The following is an 18,421-nucleotide window of genomic DNA, read 5'->3' on the forward strand; positions in this document are numbered from 1 at the left end:
CCCACTAGCATCTATCTGCTCAGGAGCAACAACTCGATCTGATTTGCACGAGCATACTTGTATTGAACAGTAAAATGCATTTGCTTTATTTGTGCCAAATGTTTCATTGCATTATCATGTACAGATGCATCGATATTACAAAAAACATAGTATATACAGCATATGCAATTGGATAGTGTAGAATCCCGATTCACGACCCTCACCGAATGGTGGCAGTATTTCCCGCTGAACGTTGCGTGCCAATCGCCAATCAAGCGAGGAAGCAGAAGGACAACCAACGAAGGAGAAGGTGGCCCCACCCGAGCAAAACAAAGGTGTCTTGTACGAGGTTTTTAAAGGTATTAGTTACGCTTTTTTAAATTCAGTTTCGTATAGATTTATTTACTTATTTGTTGTATTTGATTTAGCTATCTTTTAGGACCCCCTGCCGACATCAGGCTAACTTATTAAATCAGACTTTTGACTTCATAGCGCGTTGGCTGTTTGAAGTTAGTTTTTGCATTGTGGTAAAACGGTTAGTAGTAACTGTCGTTGTTACTCTCAATTTATAGGATGGTATCTTGACAGCATCCCCATGGCAACAATAATGTACAGTAGCTGATGCCCCACTGTGACTTGTTGTTGGTGTTTCCAGCCTTAAGTGCGACACATTTCCCTTGGTCAACGTGAACCCTCCATATTTGTCTCAGTTTGTTTTTAAAGAATGAAGCGGTTGCTCCCCGAGTCTGATGAGTCTGGGAACTGGAAAAAAAAGTTGAAATTCTCACAATCCGAAGTAAGCGACACCACGGTAATCAACGCTGAACGCTTTTGTACGCTTTTAAAATGCATCGTATGTGTGTTTCTTTAGCTGCAGGCAATGATCGAGCAGGAAGTGCAAAAGGCAGTAAGAGTGCGGAACTCCAGGCTTCAGTTTTTAACAGAAACCATTCAACTACTTCAACATGACATCCATTATGAGAGCACCATCCGAAAACTTGAGGTCGGTACAACTCGCGGTGATGTCCGCCTTAACAGTGACTACTGACATTTCCAGCAGATTTTATTGGCTCAATTATTGTTTGTTTAGTTGTGGCACATCACATGTATTTTTTGTTTATGTATTTAGATCTATGCATGCTTTGTCTGTTTCTTTTGGTCCGCAGGCACGTATTGACACTATTACAAAGAGAGCAAAAGCAGCACTTGCCGCCATGAAGTCAGAGAAACAGGTTTGAAAACCCCTGAATCACACGCACGCCCACCTCAATATATGTTTTCCATATATGACAAACCTACGAATCTCCACACTTTCAGAGTGCTTCTTTTGTCGATGGGGAAGTTATCAAGTAAGTCGACTTCAACAACAGTTATGTCAATTTTGTGTTGAAATGGTTTCAAGTTAACCGTGAAACAATGTCGTGTTCTACTGTGCAGCTTAGACTCTGACGAGGAGAGCATGCCAGAGGGTAAGAGCCTGTTATTATTATAATAACAGCTGTCATTGCTGGAATTTTGTTTGATACCTAGTCATTGAAACTTTGACTGTCAACAGAAATAAAGCACAACAAAACCAAGAAGAACTGTCTCATAGAAATCATGGTAAGTCTTGACACAAGTCGTGACACTGAGGAGTACAGTAACCCCTTGTTTCTCGCGGTTAATCAGTTCCAAACCCAACGGTGATAAGTACATTTTCGCAAAGTAGGATTCTTTAATTAGAAATCAAATATTTTCCTAGTTAGAGCATAGAAAACCTGTTTACGACCATCTAAATAACATGATTAGCGCACTCTAGACATGAAATAACACTCATAGTCACCTTTATACTCATATTACGCAATATAGTAGACATGATAACAGAAAATAAGACACATGTTAGCATTGGAAGAGTTCCTTGTTCTTCATTTTTTACTGTACATTACTTCCTGCGCTGGCTATTGTCTCAGTGTAATATTTACGTCTTTGAATGAGTCTTCTGAATGCCTTGTATTTGTAGTTTAGTTCATTTAGCCATTTTTATACAGGGATATGCTTAAAAAAAATACATGAAATTTGCTTAAATATGCATATTTTTGGCCTTTTAATTGGCCGTATTCAAACACAAAACAACATGCTTTACGAAGGAACATATTTTTGAACAACTGTGGTAATGAAGCCATGAAATTCGTAGCATGACAACACACCCACATTTTTGATACTGCACATTGCAGTGCAAAGTCATCTGTATAAACTCCTCCTCCTTTTCAGGAAACCACCAAATCGTCTTTACAGAGGATGCACGCAGAAAATCAAGGTGTGTGTTTTTTTTATGCATCAAAGTGAATGTATGCACATGTTTTTCTGACCTCTGCTTCTGTCTATCCAGCTATAATGAGCGCCATGGCAGACTTAAGTAAGAGTACTCCCGTGAGTGAGGTAGGATGCTTTACATGCTATTGTCAAGTGTGTGGCAACTCTGTCTTCCAGCTAACATTCATTCCTGTGTCCCTCTGTGTGAAACCACAGATGAAGCAAATGAAAGCACAACCTATTTCGCATTCCAAGAGCAACAGCGTCCAACACACATCCTCACACCAGGTCAGACACTAAATAACCAACCTTTAGCCGTATTTATCATCTCACCGCGCCCGTTTGATTTTCCTCTCCAAAGGACGAGCCTCCGTATCCTCCCCTGCCTTTGAACCCTTTCCCCTCCGTCCTGAACATGGAGGCTGCGTCCTACAACATCCCCGGAAAAATGACTGTCCACTTGGCTCTCATCAAGCAGCCTGCCAGCCTGTCGGTGATGTGGAATGGAGACGAGAAGGACACCTCTCTGCCACCAATGGAAAGCTACAGGTAAAAATATTGTTCCAAGTGCTCAACAAAGAGTCAAATAATCTTACATCTATTCATTTCAGACCTTGTTTAATGATAAAATCCCCAAAAAGCCATTACACTCACTGTTTGAATTGGAAATCTGCTGTGCAACAACTAGGGCTGTAAAAAAATAGTGTTTATTTAATTAATTACATGCATTTTTTTTTTTTTAGCGTAAGCCAGACCTCTCTCTTATGATGGAGTCAAGTAAAGCCCCCCCATTATTATTAGTTATATATAGTTACCTTTACGCTCGTATTGCCCAATATCGGAGGCATAAGCCATTGAAGACTTAAATAGACTCACGCTTGAGGGTGTTGCTGTCAATGTGTTCCGGTGCAAGGGGAGCTGAGTAGGGGGAAGTCAGGAAGTAGCGTCGGGGGTTCATAGTCGAGTTTTACCATGGCGTGGGTTACGGCCGAAACAGAAGGGATTATTGTGCCTGTTGTGAGATCATTCAAACCCGCAATAAAGGCCTGTTGTTCCGGTGATCAACTCTGCTGCTTGTGTGTCTCACTGAACTTTACAGTAACATTACCGACACCTAGTGACCAGTGTAGAATACTTCATATCATCATGTCTTTGATTAGAGTCTTCTGCCTTGCATTTGTGTTTTAGTGCATTTAGCCATTTGTATGCTTGAAAATACTTCATTTAGACCAAAAATACGTAACATTCGCTTACGTATGCATATGTTTGACTGCTACTAATGGGCAGTGTTCAACCACGAAACAACATGTTTGAAAAACTGTGACGGCTAAGCTGCGACGTTCAAAGCACGAAGTGGCGAGGCATTACTGTACAGCCGTTTGACATAAAAAAGGAGAAGAGAGAATAAATAAAAACAGTAAACCATGCGCACTTGACAAAACCATGAATATGGGAGACAAAGTGCCTGTTATAACTTGGTCAAACTTTGCCCTGCTCATCTTTTGTTTACTTCATTTCAATGGCAGCCCTTTGTGGTGGAAAACTGAACAGCAAAATTAAGTAAATAAATACATTTGCTCCTTGCTTGTGCAAAAAAAATAAATATTTGCTGCTTGCTTGTTGCTACAACTCACATTCTGAAGCCTTCTTTGCACTATGACCTTGTTACTTGTTGAATAATGAGGGACAACATGTTTAAATCATCTGTTTTTATGTATACCTCAACTGAAACAACTAAAATGGACAACCTTATGTGTGTGAGTTCATGGAAATATATCATTGCTCACATCTCCTTTGTCTCTCTCTCTGTGTGCACATTCCAGTATCCTGCTAACAATGGAAAAGGTCAAGGGAAGTAGGGTCTTCCCAGCTTGGAGAACGTTGGGGACGGTGCTTGCTAAACCTCTGCCGATGTGCGTGTCCATCACCAAATACAATCCAGGGCACAAGCTGTGTGTTGCTGTGGTGGGCAAAGACATTTATGGCCGCTATGGACCCTACAGTGATGTGGTGTCTGCAGTCATACCCGAGTAGAACCAGAAAGAGAGGAGGTTGTTTGGGTTAAGGGTCTACAGTCGTCCCTCGCCACGTCACGGTTTGAATTTCGCGGCTTCACTCTTATCAGTTTTTAAATTTATACAAATTAATAAATAGCTGTTTTGTGGTTGACGACGGTCAAAAATATGCATGTTTAAGCAAAATGTATGTTTTTTTGGCCTAAATTAAGTATTTTTGTGCAGAAAAATGAGAAAATGAACTAGAATACAAATAAGACATTTAGAAAATGCATTGAAAGACATGTGGTATGTAGTATTCTACGCTGGTCACTAGGTGTCAGCAATATCACATTGGTGAGACAATAGCCACTGCAGGAAGTACCCCTAGTAGTAGTAAAAAGAAACAAACACTTCTGTCATATTTTCTTTTTTTTAATACCATATTGGTAATATGAGTGTAAAGGTGACTATAGGGGTGCTATTTCACAGCTGGAGGTCTCTTGTTAGTGTTAAAACCCATATGTAGAATGTTGTAAACACATTTTCTATGCTATTAACTATAACTGAAAATATACAATTTATAAGTAAGAAATCCTACTTCGTGGTCAGGCCTGGAACCAAATAACCACCATCAACGAGGAATGTCTGTACTCTGAAATGCCTCTGTGACTACATTACAGTATTTGTACAGTATTTGTGTGTCTGTTGTACATACAAAGTTATTTTTAAATGAATAAAATGATTTTAAAAAAATGAAGGTCATGTTGTACAAGTAAATGTTGCATTGTTAAAAATTTAATAGAATTTACCTAAAAAAACTGACAATTGGCCTATTTACTGTTTTATTGTTATGAACACATTACTTACTATTGAGCTTCTGACAATATAAAGAGATAACTATACCATAATATGACTTAGTGTCCTTGCTTTTGATATGATTCGAAGCGAAAATGTTGTCATTTAGCAACATTATGCTTGTCCCTGAGTCGCGTGCGGTGCCGGTTGGTCACGTGTTAACTATGACGTCACATAGGCATCCCCGGCAGGTGCCTGTCGTTCATGTTGACGTCACTGTAAAAAAATATTCACATCGTTCGCCAAGTAACAAGTTATTAGCGCTAACGCGAAAAGATGACCTATAACGGATGCCACTTTAGCAAGTTTGAGTTCCACGATGTCTCATGTGCATTACAAGTTTTTTTCAAGAACCAACTCGGTAACGGCGATTTTTACCGAGCCGCTCATCACCGTGAAAGAGCTAAAGAGGCACATAATGGCCAAGGAGAGGCTACGCTTCTCCAACCTGCTCATCTCAAACGCCCAGACCAACGAAGGTAATATGAGAAGAACTGTTAACTGTTAAGTCCAACTTTACAAATGTGTTAATAAAATCTAACTTGAAAAGCCCCAAACAATACAGTAGTGAAGTATAAAACACACCATTAGGAGTGTATTATCAGTGTAGATATCCTTTGTTTTCCCCCCCGCCCCCCCAAAAAAAACAGAAATATTTTTTTAATAATCAAAACTTTACATTGCCATTCAGAGTACACAGATGATGATGTCGTCATCCCCAGAGGGGTATCTGTCATTGTCAAAAGGGTCCCTGGCAGCGGACTCATGACCCACAAAAACATGTAAGTGTACTAAAAGTGTTATGAAAGCTTGCTCACCATGCTAACAACATGATTCCAAATTAATTGTCAATTAAAATTCATCCAAATGTTGTTTGTGCCATACGTTGCAGTGACCAATCAGACAACTACGCTTCAAGGAAAGTGAAAACAGTACGTCACTCGACCAAAACCATCTACACTTTGTTGCCCCCCACGGCGTCCCTAAGCGCAATGTCACGTCGGTAACAGATGCCCACATGAGAAAGGACTGAAAATATGAATAATAATTCGCATGGGATGTTTCATACATTGTTTTCCTGATGTAATGGTGATGTAATGTGCAACCAACAACACTGCAGCTCTGGTTATAGCTTTTGGTCTAGAGGTGATGCTGACGTGAGGCAGCTGACATAATGATAGCTGGGTGATACAAATTCACATTTGATGGTTGGGGAGGCACTCCACAGACCCAAATGTGTCTATACAGGCAATTAAAAAGTCTTTTTTTTTAAATAATATGTGCCCATTAAAGCACAGCGCTGAGTGTGTACAATTAATAGGAGGCCCCTGTGGCGATGAAGAAGAGCACGGGCATCCCTTGTTCCTTCATGCTGCAAGTAGACGACCCCAACGTGAAGGGAGCCATGATGACTACTTGTGGACATTATGCAATTCCAGCAATAGATGCGTGAGTGCAAACTGGAAAGTTGGTGGTTTCTTTTCAGGAGTTTTCAAAGTGTGGCCCAGTGAGCCCCCCCTTAGAGAACTTAAAAGGGCTCCTCTATACCCTATTTTGTTGTTCCTGCTCAGAAGCTTCTAAGTATGTTTTCCTTATTTTTTTCCAAGCTGCCCCATCTTCCCTGAAGTCTTCTGGCGCGTCACACTTTGAAATCGAAGCCATTCAAAAATGATAAAAATGTATTTTTTGTTTAATCATGAATTGCTTCAGATTAAAATTTAATCAAAAAGTAATGGTGGCAACTAATTTATTTCATCAATTACTTCAAAATGTGCATTCACGAACACTCCAAACAACAACAAAAACGTCTTTATTATGTGCGCATGTGTGGTCTAAAACGGAAAGACAAAGAAAAAGAAGTGGACATTGTTAGCACGCCCTTTGTACCCCTTACTGCAGAAGTGCATTTAGTATCTCGCTCGGAAATCACATCAAATACACTCAAAACATTCAAATTCCACATAAATTACGTGGTGTCTTTGAACGCAACCCCACACTGACCATAATACACAGCAAATAGATTTTCACACGTGGTATCTTTTAGCTTGATTGAAATGTTCTCTTCATTTGAAGCGGTCAGTACATGCAAATATATACAAACTTGTCCTGTCGTTTACCTTTCTGTTAATACAGTACGGTAAAAATGAACATTTGAGTTCCAATTGGTGTTTAATCATGATTAACTGATTAGAAAACTGAATTTTAATGATTCCACAGCCCTATTAAAACCTCTTTTATATACTCATATACATATACTCAAGTTGAGTATACATATTTGTGTAAATAAGTACATTTTGTTCAGTATCGGCCATGCAGAACCAACCATGTATACGAACCAACAATATTGTCTATTCACAGTCAGGCGTATGCCGCCACCAAGAAGGCGGGGTCTTTAGGTGCAAAGAAGGAACCCAAGCCAGAGCACAGGGAAGATCCTGTGCCTGTGGAACTCCAGTGTCTGATCTGTCATGACCTGCTTGTTGATGCTGCCATCATTCCGTGCTGTGGAAACAGTTACTGTGACGACTGTGAGTGTCTGCTGTCAAGTCAGTCAGTCAATGCTCGGCACATTTTTTTTTTTTTATTCACAAACTGAAAAATGTGTGTCCTGTTAAACCTGTACTACCAAATGGTGCAGGGATTGTTCTGCAGTCTCATGCAATCCTGTGTACATGTTTTTCTCTTTTGTGCAGGTATTCGCACTACCTTGCTGGAGTCAGAAGGACACATCTGTCCCACTTGTAACCAATCTGATGTCTCCCCTGACACACTGATAGCCAATAAATTCCTCCGACAGGTAACCTAGAACTACGAGAAAAAGATTTCTGCATCCATACCTGCTTACTTAGTCTCTGTTATTTTTTCAACTTTGGCTAACATAGGCCGTGGGTCATTTCAAGGACAAGAAAAACATCACCAGGACTGCAATAAGGAAGTCGGACAGCGCCTTGCCACTCGCTGCAGTGCCGGCACCAAGCCTTGGACTGCCTACCCCTCCTCCTTTGAACAGCCAACACCAGAAAACCCTCAACCAACCGGTCTACGTCTTTATGACGTGTTTCATCTAGTTTAGAACTTGTGGACTACCCAGCAAGTTGTTGGAGTCTAAGATGTTATTTTGTGGGCTTGTCTGTTTATTATTTTTACAGTATCTCACAAAAGTAAGTATACCCCTCACATTTCTTCAAGTAGTTTATTAGATCTTTTCATGCGAGAACAACACCTATATACAATGCAAAGTAGTCTGTGTACAGCTTGGATAATACGGAAAATCTGCAGTAATGGTACAGTAATCCAACAGAGATAAGTGAATTTTCCTTATTTTTAAAGCCTTATTAATAAATCAAATACTTTTGTAGTTACAGCATAGAAAACTTGCTTACAACCTTCTAAATACAGTTTGTAACATGATTAGAGCCCTCTAGACATGACACAACACCCCTATAGTCAGCTTTACACTTGTATTGCCCAATACAGTAGACATAAAGAGAAAATAAGACAGAAATAAGACATAATATTGACTCACACAAGTTAGCCTTGACAGATTGTCACCGAGTACACCGAGGTGATTGTCTCATCAATGTAACATTACTGACACCTGGTGACCAGTGTAGAATACTTCATATTATCACAACGTTTTATGCCTTATATTTGTATTTCATTTGCAGTAGCCATTTACAGGTGTATATGCTTCAAAATGCTTAATTTAGTCAAAAGGTACATAAAAATTGGCTTAAATGTGCATATTTTTTTACAAATAAGCCACATTCAACCACAAAACAGCATGATTTATTAATAAGAAATACATTAAGTAATAAATATACTCCTTTAAAATTATTTTTAATGAATAATTTTTCCTCCCTGGTGTCATGTGACTCAAATTTATCGCTGTCCCTCTCTCATACGGGTCACTGGAAGCTCAGCATGGCACGTCACGGCAAAGAACTCTTTGAGAATGTAAAAAAAAAAAATAAAATAAAATTGTTGCCCTTCATAAAGACGTTCTAGGCTAGAAGACTTTACACTGACTACTTTACATTGTATCCAAGTGTCACATGAAAAGTTATTATAAAATATTAACAGAAACGTGAGGGGTGTCCTCACATCTGTGAGATAGCGCACAATGCCAGTCAAAAGTTTGTAGACACTACACCATGTTATTGTATGAGAATGTGTCTTCAAACGTTTGACTGGTAGTGTATGTACAACTCCAGTGTCCTGTCTTGTTGTGTTTTTTCTATTATCTTGTGTCATGTGCCCTCTTTAGAACGCTGGCTCACATTGCCCACAGGCATTGTTCCTCTCCGAGGCTCATACCGCTTTCAGACTGCCAAGCCACCAGTTAGCTTGCGTGTAAGTATGCAGAATGACTGCCAGAACCTTCCGTCCAGAGCATTTAGTCCATTCAGTGTCAAACTTCCTGTATCTTCCCCGCAGCTCCAACTCGTGCATTCAAGCAGGAGCTTTCTCAAAAGTCAACCAGCATCCTCCCTATCATCACGTACCGGGTTTCTCTGGGCCCTATTACCAATTTCCATTACCCTCGGGTCAGCAGCCTCTCCACACTCACCCTCCTGGGTCCCTCGTGACCCATATCCCTTCCCTCCACTCACCTTTTTCCCCACCACGATCCACTGGAGGTTCCTCTGAATCCCAGCAGCTCTCTCCACACTTTCCTTCATCGCCATCTCTGTCCCCGTACCCCTACGCTCGACCAACAGCCCTGCCTAATTGGACTCACCCAAACCCTCACGATGCTCCCATCCCTCCTCTTTTCACCTCTTACTCCATCCCTCCCCTCATCCAGAAGGAATGGTTCCACCACCACAGACAGAGCAGGGAAAGGTGAATTGATTTCTCATGAAGCAGACACTCTTAAACTGACATGGGGCAGCGCTACACGAGATTGTACTACAAAGTAGTCATTTCATTCAGTTGTCAAGCCACAGTGTCCATCAGTTGAGAGGAGTTCATACAGAATTATGCAAGTTGTTTAGTGCATTGGTGGGAAATTGGAAGCAAAGAAACAGTCATGTCGTTTTTCTGGTATGCGTTTGATGCCCTCACTACTTCGCGCTCCGGATTTCGCAGCTTTACTCGCACAGTTTCTCAAAAATATATGAGTAAATCATGCTGTTTTATTGTTGAATACGGCCTATTATTAATCGTCAAACGTGCACATTTGACGTATTTTATACCTTAATTGGGCACTTTCAAACAAAACTGAATGGCTGAATGGACTAAAGTACAAATGTAAAGCATTCAAAGACGTAGTAGTCTATACATTGGTCACTAGGTGTCAGTAACGTTACGCTACTGGTTAGTGAAGCACACGAGCATACGACTTGATTGCCCGAACAACAGGCTTTTATTGCAGGTTTGAATGACCTCACAACAGGCACAACAATCCCTAACACGGCCTACTGTTGCGGCCGGAACCCACGCCAAGATAAACTCAACTCTGAACCCCCGTCACTTCCTGTCACCCCCCCCCCCACTCAGCTCTCTTAGCACCGGAACACATAAACAGCAACACAGTTTTATTTATGCCTTATTTTGTCTCATACTACTGTATATTATGGTAATAGGAGTGTAAAGGTGACTATAGGGCTGTTATGTCATGTCTAGAGGGCTCTAATAATGTTAAAACCCGTATTTAGAAAGTTGTAAACAGGTTTTCTATGTTCTAACTACGAAAATGTTCCATTTATAAAGAAGGAATCCTACTTTGTGGAAATGTACTTATCACGGTCGAGGTCTGGAACCAATGAACCACTTTTCTGCTTTTGTCTGCCTGTGACCCTCAGGGCTTCTCATTCGCAATCCGTCTACAAACGGTCCTTTCCTTGCCAATCCAAAACGTGTCACTCTCCAAGTCAGTGCAGACGTTCAAGCTGCAGATTTCGTTACAGGTATTTTGTGCCCCTTGTTTTCGTAAAGTTTGATTTGCTTTTAGTGCATTGGACAAACGTCTTACACTGTACTGCGTAAGTATAAGTTATAGTTAATAGACACTAATAAACAGTGACAGGAGTTCAAAGTACTTCAATTATAACTGTGTCCAGACACCAAATCACTTATAATATACCATTGCAATAAAATACACTTAGTTTTTGGTTGTGCTGTATTTTGTTCCTGCAGGTCAAGATCCCCTTCCTCCTGTCCCACAGTCCCATACACCTCCCACTCCTCAATTTGCAATCATAAGCCATCGCACTCTCCCGCCCAGTTGTTGTCATCTCACCATCAACAAGTACATTCCCATCGCAAGTCCAAAGCAGGTCACGCAAAAAAACACCTGGACCTTACTGCCAAAAATAGGAAGAGAGAGAGAAAGCGGACTCATAAAACACGCCAAAAAACATATGCAGGTATCCAATGCATGGTGTTGAATGGGAATGATAGACGTTTCTATTAAATGCACACATTTGACATTACAAAACATACAGGGGCAGGCATACACATACAAAGTGTAATCATATAAATAATATATTATGCATGAAATTCACTGAGAATTTAGAGTGAAGTTCAAAATGATTTCATGTTCCAACGGGATTTTTCATTCACTCACCTTATCTTGTTATTTCCTTGTTACATCAGCGAGAATATGTCAATAAATTGTCCCTCTCTCTGCGCCCCCCCAGGAGAACAATCAAGATGATCATCCCAAGCTTTCCAGTGGCTGTTCACTGCCCTTGATTTCAATTCGTTTTTTCCTGTTTTGTGTTGAAAGTTGTCAGTCGAGGCATGTTGGAATTAAAGTTCTTAAACACACCAAAAGTAGCATAATAAGGGAGGACAGGCTTTCGAATTAAAATATTTGATTGACTGAAATATTTATTTGTCTTTTACAATTCTGTACCGAAACTATCTTGAGCGCTTTGCAGTGACGTGAAAACCTATTGTAATTCACGCTCATAAACAGAGGGTGGCGGTATTTCACCCAACAGCACGGCCAGAAGAAGAAGAAGATGATGATGATGACGACAGCGGAAGTTGGCTCCAAAAGGAGGCGTCGACGTAAACGGCATTGATTGAGTGTACACGTTACCATCATGTTATAAAGCAACAATGTCGTCGTATCAGTACATTAGACATTTTGTCAACGAACGACTAGCTGCCGCCGCAGAAGAGATTGCGGGAGTCTTTATAAATACTATCGTCGAGTATGAGGAGGAGATTGGTCGCCAGCGTCGGCTTTTGGATTCCATTCGCACACCCCGAATAAAGCTGCAGCTATTAGGTCAGTAAATCATGAAAATGTGCTGTTTATTAAGGACGTTGGATATGTCTGCTCTATCGAGAACACGTGTCATTTCATTGTAAGTGCGGATGCTGCGACGTCACGGCAGTGAATAAACAGCATTGCAGCTCATTTGGATGAAGCTTTTGTCAATGTTGACATTATATTACTTATAGAAACATAGACCACGCTTAGTAAGCGATATGGTGGTCATTGGGTCTCCAACACACACACTCACTGATTCTATTACCGTCTCATGTTTTTTGTTCCATTAGACCGCGAAGAGCAAGGCCAGCAGCAGGAAGTTCTTACTGGGTTGGACCAGGAAGAACCTCCCCAAATTAAAGAGGAACCCTGCACCAGTCGAGATGGAGGGGAGGTGGAACTGAAGCAGGAGCGGGATACCTTCCCACTGATTTGTCAAGGAAGTTGTGACAGAGACAATCCGACTCTGGACCGTAGCCCCGGTGAGAGTCGGAGTCGTGCAGAAGAATCGGACTCTGAAAATGAGCCCCGTTTACACAGCTCGGAGGTTGACGGGAGTCGAGATGACAAAGCCGCTGGTTGTGGCGAGTCGGGATGGAGGACACATGAAGAGGCAAAACTAAAGCGCAACAAAACCAACAGTCTTGGTAAATCTGCACAAACTGATCACTGAAGTGATACATTTTGTAATCCCTTGCCACTGAAACATACTCATTTGTTTATTTTCAATGCCGCTTAATCCTCATTAGTGTCGCGGTTGTATGCTGGAGCCTATCCCAGCTGACTTTGGGCGAGGGGCGGGGTACATCCTGGGCTGGTCACCGCTCCACACAGAGATGCCCAACAGAGATTCATCATGATGGCAAATTTGACCTATTTTCTGCCTACATTGAGCATTTTCAAGCACAAAAATGGCTAAATGAACAAAAATACAAATATAAGGCAGGGATGTCCAAACTTTTTCCACCGAGGACCACAGACTGAAAAATGAAAGGCTGCAAGGGCCACTGTGATATTTCAACGTTTGTAGTTACTAAGACGTTGTATATACACACACACAGTATATTTCAGGAAAAAACAGTGAAAAATAAGTGAAAAAGCATATTAGTATGAACTTCGGTCTTTGCTCGTTTTTCCCTATTTTTGCTGTTGTTTTCTTCATAATGTTTATCTCATAATATAGTGACTTTATTCCTGTAATGTGATAACTTTTCCCCAACTTAACAACTTTATTTTGTTTCTCATAATATTACAACTTGGGAAAAACTTTTCTTTCTTCTTTCCACCCCCCAATCAGCTCCGCATTCACCACTTGTAATAAAACAATAATTGTCATTCTCAGGACATCAATAAAGAGTAACAACTTTGCCTTTTTTGTCCCTTAAGACCTCCAAGAGCAAGACATCTCCAAGCCTCAGGAGTTTCTCACGAGGTGCGAGTGGTCCAATGTGGACCAAGAGGACGCAGCGCCTCCACAGATTAAAGAGGAACCCTCCACCAGTCATGATGGAGAGCAGCCGGAAATGGAAAACTTGATGTACTTTCCCGTTTGTCGGGAAAGTTCCCATGCGGAGGATGGGATTTTGGACAACGCCACAAACGCAGATAACAAATTAAAACACAGCAGTTACAGTCCGTACGCACATACGAGAATCCGCAAAGGGGAGAAGCGGTGTGTTTGTAGCCTGTGTGGGAAAAGATTTTACAATAAAACAACACTCAGGCTACACATAATGAGCCACACCGGCGAGAAGCCGTACGCTTGCGACATCTGCGGGAATAGATTCACGGTGATCGCCATGTTAAACCGACACATGAAGATCCACACTGGCGAGAAACCGTACCCCTGCGGCCACTGCGAGAAGAGATTCAGTGACAAGACGGCGCTGAGGGTGCACATGAGGACCCACACGGGCGAGAAGCCGTACCCTTGCGACATGTGCGAGAAAAGACTGAGCAGCGCCACGGCCCTCAAGGTCCACATGCGGACTCACACGGGGGAGAAACCGTTCTGCTGCAACACCTGCGGGGGCACCTTCCGAGCCAAGACGGCGCTGAAAAGCCACATGAGGATCCACACGGGCGATAAGCCGTACACCTGCGACTTCTGCGACAAGAGGCTGAGCAGCACGACGGCGCTGAAGGTTCACTTGAGGACTCACACGGGGGAGAAGCCGTACCCTTGCGGCATGTGTGAGAAGCGACTGAGCAGCACCACCGCCCTCAAGATTCACATGAGGACTCACACGGGAGAGAAACCCTTCTCGTGCAACACGTGCGGGAGTCGATTTAGAGCAAAGGCGACGTTAAAAATACATATGAGGATCCACACTGGTGAGGCCACGCCCCTGTGACCTCTCAGAGTACCTCTCGCCATTCCACCACACTTGAAATACAAATAATCCATTAAATAGTCTTTTACTGTCTCTACATTTTAGCAACACAAGTTAGCACCAGCCATCCCTCCTTTACTGCAGTTAATGGGTTCCACACCAGACTGTGAGACGTGAATTTCCTTATTAAAATGGAATATTTTTGTAGTTAGAGCATAGAAAACCTCTTTATGACCGTCTAAATATGTTTTCCTAACATTAGAGCCCTCTACACATGAAATAACACCCCTATAGTCACCAATATAGTGGAAATTATAAAAGAAAAAAAGACCACGCACGTTGGGAGAGTTCCTTCTGTGCTTCTGGGTTGAGTGCAGTACTTCCTGCCGGGGCTCTTGTCTCATCAATGTAACATTACTGACACCTGTTATCATGTCTTTGAATGTGTCTTCTGAATGCCTTACATTTGTATACAATTTATTTAGCCATTTTTATGCTTGATTTAGGCCAGCAAATCTGCGAAAGGTGAGGGAACACGGTACACGGTACATGAAGCTGGACATAGTAAAGATTAAAATCATGCTATTGAACTTTCTTCATGGTCTTATGCTGCTTATGAAAGCCTATAAAGTGAACCAACAGTGGCTGTCTAACCTCGGCATCAGCAATAGTGTGTGTCTCCCCATGCAAGACAAGAGGGGGCCCAGTCTAATAGCACAGTCAGAGAACGATGGCCCCCGTAACACCACTCAAAAGCGTCATCTGCATTGACACACAAACACACCGCGGCCTAATTAGAGCGGACAGGGCTTATGAGTGAGGAAGATGGGTGCAAAAAAAAAAAAAAAAAAATAGTGCAGAGTAGCCAAATAGAAAAAGCAGAGGTGGAGCAGCAAGAGCGATTAGGGAACAAATGCACTCGCTCTTTAAAGTTTTAAAGTGAAGTGCTGGCAGAATGGTGGCCTGCTTCTCGAGTCCCCTCCCTCCTGTAAAATGGATGATGTCCAAGGAATGTTATTACACTTCTCACCGATGTGCGCTCTAAGAGGTTTAGGCATGTCATCTTAATCTTGTTCGTCCTGGTGCTGAACTTTGCACTCTACAACTCATAAAACGAATCTGAAACTTTTACAAATCCATTATTAGATCAAAAATGAGTGTAAATAAAGGAAAGCCATGCCTCTGTTATGGGGCAGATGGAGCTCTTTTATTACTTTTATAACTTTATCCTGACCTGAACACATCAATATAAGCGCAACTGCAACACCATATATTTGTATCGCCAACTCCTAAACGCGTCCTAGTCTGTTCGTCTTGGGAAGAACACTTCCTCATTCTTGGAAGGTGCATTGAAGCACACTCCGAACATCACAATGACATCTTAATTACGCGCGCGCGCCTGTGTGGTGTAAATAAACACAAATACAAAAGAAGAACAATATTTTACGCGGACGTAGCACTCATAAGCATTTAAGTATGATTGGAAATCCCTGAAAATGCACTTAAAACGTGAATTGTACATCACGGGGTGTCTTTGAATGCAAACTCATTGCTCATAATACCGCAGTTAAAGTGTGATTCAAATGTTCTGCTATGAGTCACTTGATTCAGATCTTCAATTCATTTGGAGCCGTTAAATCTCCGTCAAATGTTTCGTTCGAAAGTGCCTCCGCAGGTTATGTTTGAAACGGCACAGACAAAATCCACACAAACCCTAGCAATCTGCATTCTACCTCCTCGCCACTAGAGGGTGACATTTAACAGCCTGTCGACATTGCAGGCATGCTGTAAGATTACGTTTTGGTTCAAATAAACAATTTGAAAGACTTGCATATTGATCAGGAGAAAACATGTTAACAAACAGTGTTCCTCCCACTTCCTTCTTGACATAAAACTAAATTAGATACCTTGAATGTGAAATTCTCACGACTGACAATATCCTTAATATGTCTGATGTGAAAGGCACCCAAATACACACGCACAGTGCACAAACAGACGCACTAAATGGAGCTAAACATCCTCTTAGAGACGACAGGCTTAAACCTTTTTACGCATGAGTCACCTCCTGTTTGGAGTTATGCAAATGACTTATTCATAGCCACATCTTGGCTCACTTTTGCCAACCATATGCTGCAAAGGTCAGAGAGTATCAACTGTCCAGAAGTTTTGGAAGGTTCAGGGATCGCCAAAGTCATTGAGATGAATCCTCTTGGGAACTCACACCGAGCGTCACAAAGAGAGTGTCGCGGCCGTAATCGTCATGCAGGTTTTGACGGTAAACATTTAGCCTGACGTCACCAGAATCTTACGTTTACATCTACTGTACCAGAGTAACACTTTCAAACATTTCACTATTTATTTGCGTGTTTTTTTAAACACTTACTCCACAGAAGCACACGACTCAAGAGTGCAGGCGGTGTCCCAATACTTTTGTCCAGCTTACCCGTGCACATTGACACTTGATATCACAAGGCAGAGCATTTTACTATCAATATCATAGAATAGACTTTACCGTCACCGGTGCAGGAACCACGAGAAGCAGTTCAGCTTATGTTTCCACCAGCATGACAATTAAGAATGATATTTATTTACTTTGTTATTTATTTGATTTTTGTGTGTGTTTTTATATTTTGAGCATTGGTTAACTTATTTTTCAATAGTTGTTTTTTTAAATATATTTACAATTTTTATATCTCATTATTTACTGCAAATGCTATTTATAACGTATTTATTTATGTTATTTTTTTGTTTTTGTTGAGATTTTGTTTTGACAGGGAATAAAAATGGTTGTGAAAAGAGCTGGAAAACGAGTTGTGACACGTAAGCTTGATAACACAGTCCCATATTCCCCTTTATTAAGTTGTCTCTTTTAAATTTTAAAACGTACGGGCTAGTGTGTGTGTGTGTGTGTGTGTGTGTGTGTGTGTGTGTGTGTGTGTGAGATGGTTTTAGAGGGACGGCCACAGGAGCCGCTCGCAGACGAATTAGCAGCACATCAATCTTTCATGCCTCGTGTTTTTCCAGTTGCATCCATCGCTCTCGTCCTGGTTGCATTTGATGCCACTACTTGTGCCACGTCTCGCACAGCACACACCGACACAAACAAGCACCCTCTCCTTCCATATTCTTTTTTATCCTTCCGTAGTGGTCTCCCTCATCCTTTTCATGCCCGACTTGTGCGGCATGGGACTTGAGGAGCAAGCGCAAGCACATGGAACAACATCGTTGCTCTCGATGGCGGATCAAACAGCAGTCGTGTAAGATGAAGGTCAAGTTGCGTAGATCAAGTTTACATGTGTTGCTTTAAGAATGAGAGATGTGCTACGGCAGCCGAACACGGATCGACAGTGACACGGCTCATGCAGACACGCACTCCCCCCATCATCATGAGACTTTCCATCCATCATTTTCTATATTTTCTATTAAAGATATTTTTATGCTGTGCTGAATGAATGAATGAATGAATGAATGAACTTGACTGCCAAAATGGAGGATTATATATCCAAGCTCACCAGAATGTGATCAGCGTTTTACAACAAAGCATCAGAGCTCATCCCGGAGAAGGAAGGGGTAAAAGGTAAGGACACGAATGTTTTTCAGTTAATAAAACAAAATGTGTTTTTATCGATGGATATAATTTAACCATTGATATTCCTTACTTCATAACCAAGTATTTAATGGGGTGTCAGAATTTTTTGTGTGTGGAAGTTAAACATTGTGTCTGAATGTGCATCATA

The 18,421-nt window shown here is 41.5% G+C and overlaps 3 protein-coding genes across 6 annotated transcripts; all 3 read left to right on the forward strand.

The window, feature by feature from the left end:
• The first annotated feature begins 253 nt into the window (after window positions 1-253).
• atf7ip2 (activating transcription factor 7 interacting protein 2) lies at window positions 254-5,113 on the forward strand. Its single transcript, XM_054760452.1, has 12 exons — window positions 254-338; window positions 690-775; window positions 851-982; window positions 1,146-1,211; window positions 1,297-1,328; window positions 1,417-1,448; window positions 1,535-1,581; window positions 2,230-2,275; window positions 2,348-2,397; window positions 2,488-2,559; window positions 2,633-2,820; window positions 4,095-5,113. The coding sequence occupies exons 2-12, from the start codon at window positions 704-706 to the stop codon at window positions 4,303-4,305; spliced, it is 948 nt and encodes a 315-aa protein (XP_054616427.1). The 5' UTR covers window positions 254-338; window positions 690-703; the 3' UTR covers window positions 4,306-5,113.
• A 207-nt stretch (window positions 5,114-5,320) lies between these two features.
• LOC129171595 (E3 ubiquitin-protein ligase RBBP6-like) lies at window positions 5,321-11,978 on the forward strand. 4 transcript variants are annotated; one of them, XM_054760423.1, is made up of 12 exons: window positions 5,321-5,602; window positions 5,815-5,905; window positions 6,016-6,055; window positions 6,445-6,572; window positions 7,482-7,651; window positions 7,817-7,920; window positions 8,006-8,161; window positions 9,391-9,476; window positions 9,561-9,670; window positions 10,931-11,035; window positions 11,265-11,494; window positions 11,768-11,978. In XM_054760423.1, exons 1-12 carry the CDS (start codon window positions 5,443-5,445, stop codon window positions 11,936-11,938), a joined length of 1,551 nt encoding a protein of 516 aa, XP_054616398.1. In that variant the 5' UTR covers window positions 5,321-5,442; the 3' UTR covers window positions 11,939-11,978. The 4 variants fall into 4 exon arrangements, with proteins under 4 accessions (XP_054616398.1, XP_054616396.1, XP_054616400.1 ...); XM_054760421.1 differs by having other exon boundaries at window positions 9,561-9,968; window positions 11,768-11,921; XM_054760425.1 differs by lacking the exon at window positions 9,561-9,670 and having other exon boundaries at window positions 11,768-11,921.
• Window positions 11,979-12,049: 71 nt separating this feature from the next.
• On the forward strand, window positions 12,050-17,238 carry LOC129171597 (zinc finger protein 12-like). The gene is made up of 3 exons (XM_054760428.1): window positions 12,050-12,366; window positions 12,642-12,998; window positions 13,738-17,238. Exons 1-3 carry the CDS (start codon window positions 12,195-12,197, stop codon window positions 14,703-14,705), a joined length of 1,497 nt encoding a protein of 498 aa, XP_054616403.1. The 5' UTR covers window positions 12,050-12,194; the 3' UTR covers window positions 14,706-17,238.
• The last annotated feature ends 1,183 nt before the right edge of the window (window positions 17,239-18,421 follow it).

The sequence above is a fragment of the Dunckerocampus dactyliophorus genome, chromosome 18, assembly GCF_027744805.1.
Source record: "Dunckerocampus dactyliophorus isolate RoL2022-P2 chromosome 18, RoL_Ddac_1.1, whole genome shotgun sequence".
Taxonomy (NCBI): Eukaryota; Metazoa; Chordata; class Actinopteri; order Syngnathiformes; family Syngnathidae; genus Dunckerocampus; species Dunckerocampus dactyliophorus.

Coding starts and splice junctions, on each gene's coding strand:
- LOC129171597 (XM_054760428.1), top strand. CDS start 12,195: ATGTCGTCGTATCAGTACATTAGACATTTTGTCAACGAACGACTAGCT. Junction 12,367..12,641: donor AATAAAGCTGCAGCTATTAG/GTCAGTAAATCA, acceptor TTGTTCCATTAG/ACCGCGAAGAGCAAGGCCAG. Junction 12,999..13,737: donor CAACAAAACCAACAGTCTTG/GTAAATCTGCAC, acceptor TTGTCCCTTAAG/ACCTCCAAGAGCAAGACATC.
- LOC129171595 (XM_054760421.1), top strand. CDS start 5,443: ATGTCTCATGTGCATTACAAGTTTTTTTCAAGAACCAACTCGGTAACG. Junction 9,477..9,560: donor AGCCACCAGTTAGCTTGCGT/GTAAGTATGCAG, acceptor TCTTCCCCGCAG/CTCCAACTCGTGCATTCAAG. Junction 11,036..11,264: donor AGCTGCAGATTTCGTTACAG/GTATTTTGTGCC, acceptor TTGTTCCTGCAG/GTCAAGATCCCCTTCCTCCT.
- atf7ip2 (XM_054760452.1), top strand. CDS start 704: ATGAAGCGGTTGCTCCCCGAGTCTGATGAGTCTGGGAACTGGAAAAAA. Junction 1,212..1,296: donor CCATGAAGTCAGAGAAACAG/GTTTGAAAACCC, acceptor CCACACTTTCAG/AGTGCTTCTTTTGTCGATGG. Junction 1,582..2,229: donor ACTGTCTCATAGAAATCATG/GTAAGTCTTGAC, acceptor CCTCCTTTTCAG/GAAACCACCAAATCGTCTTT.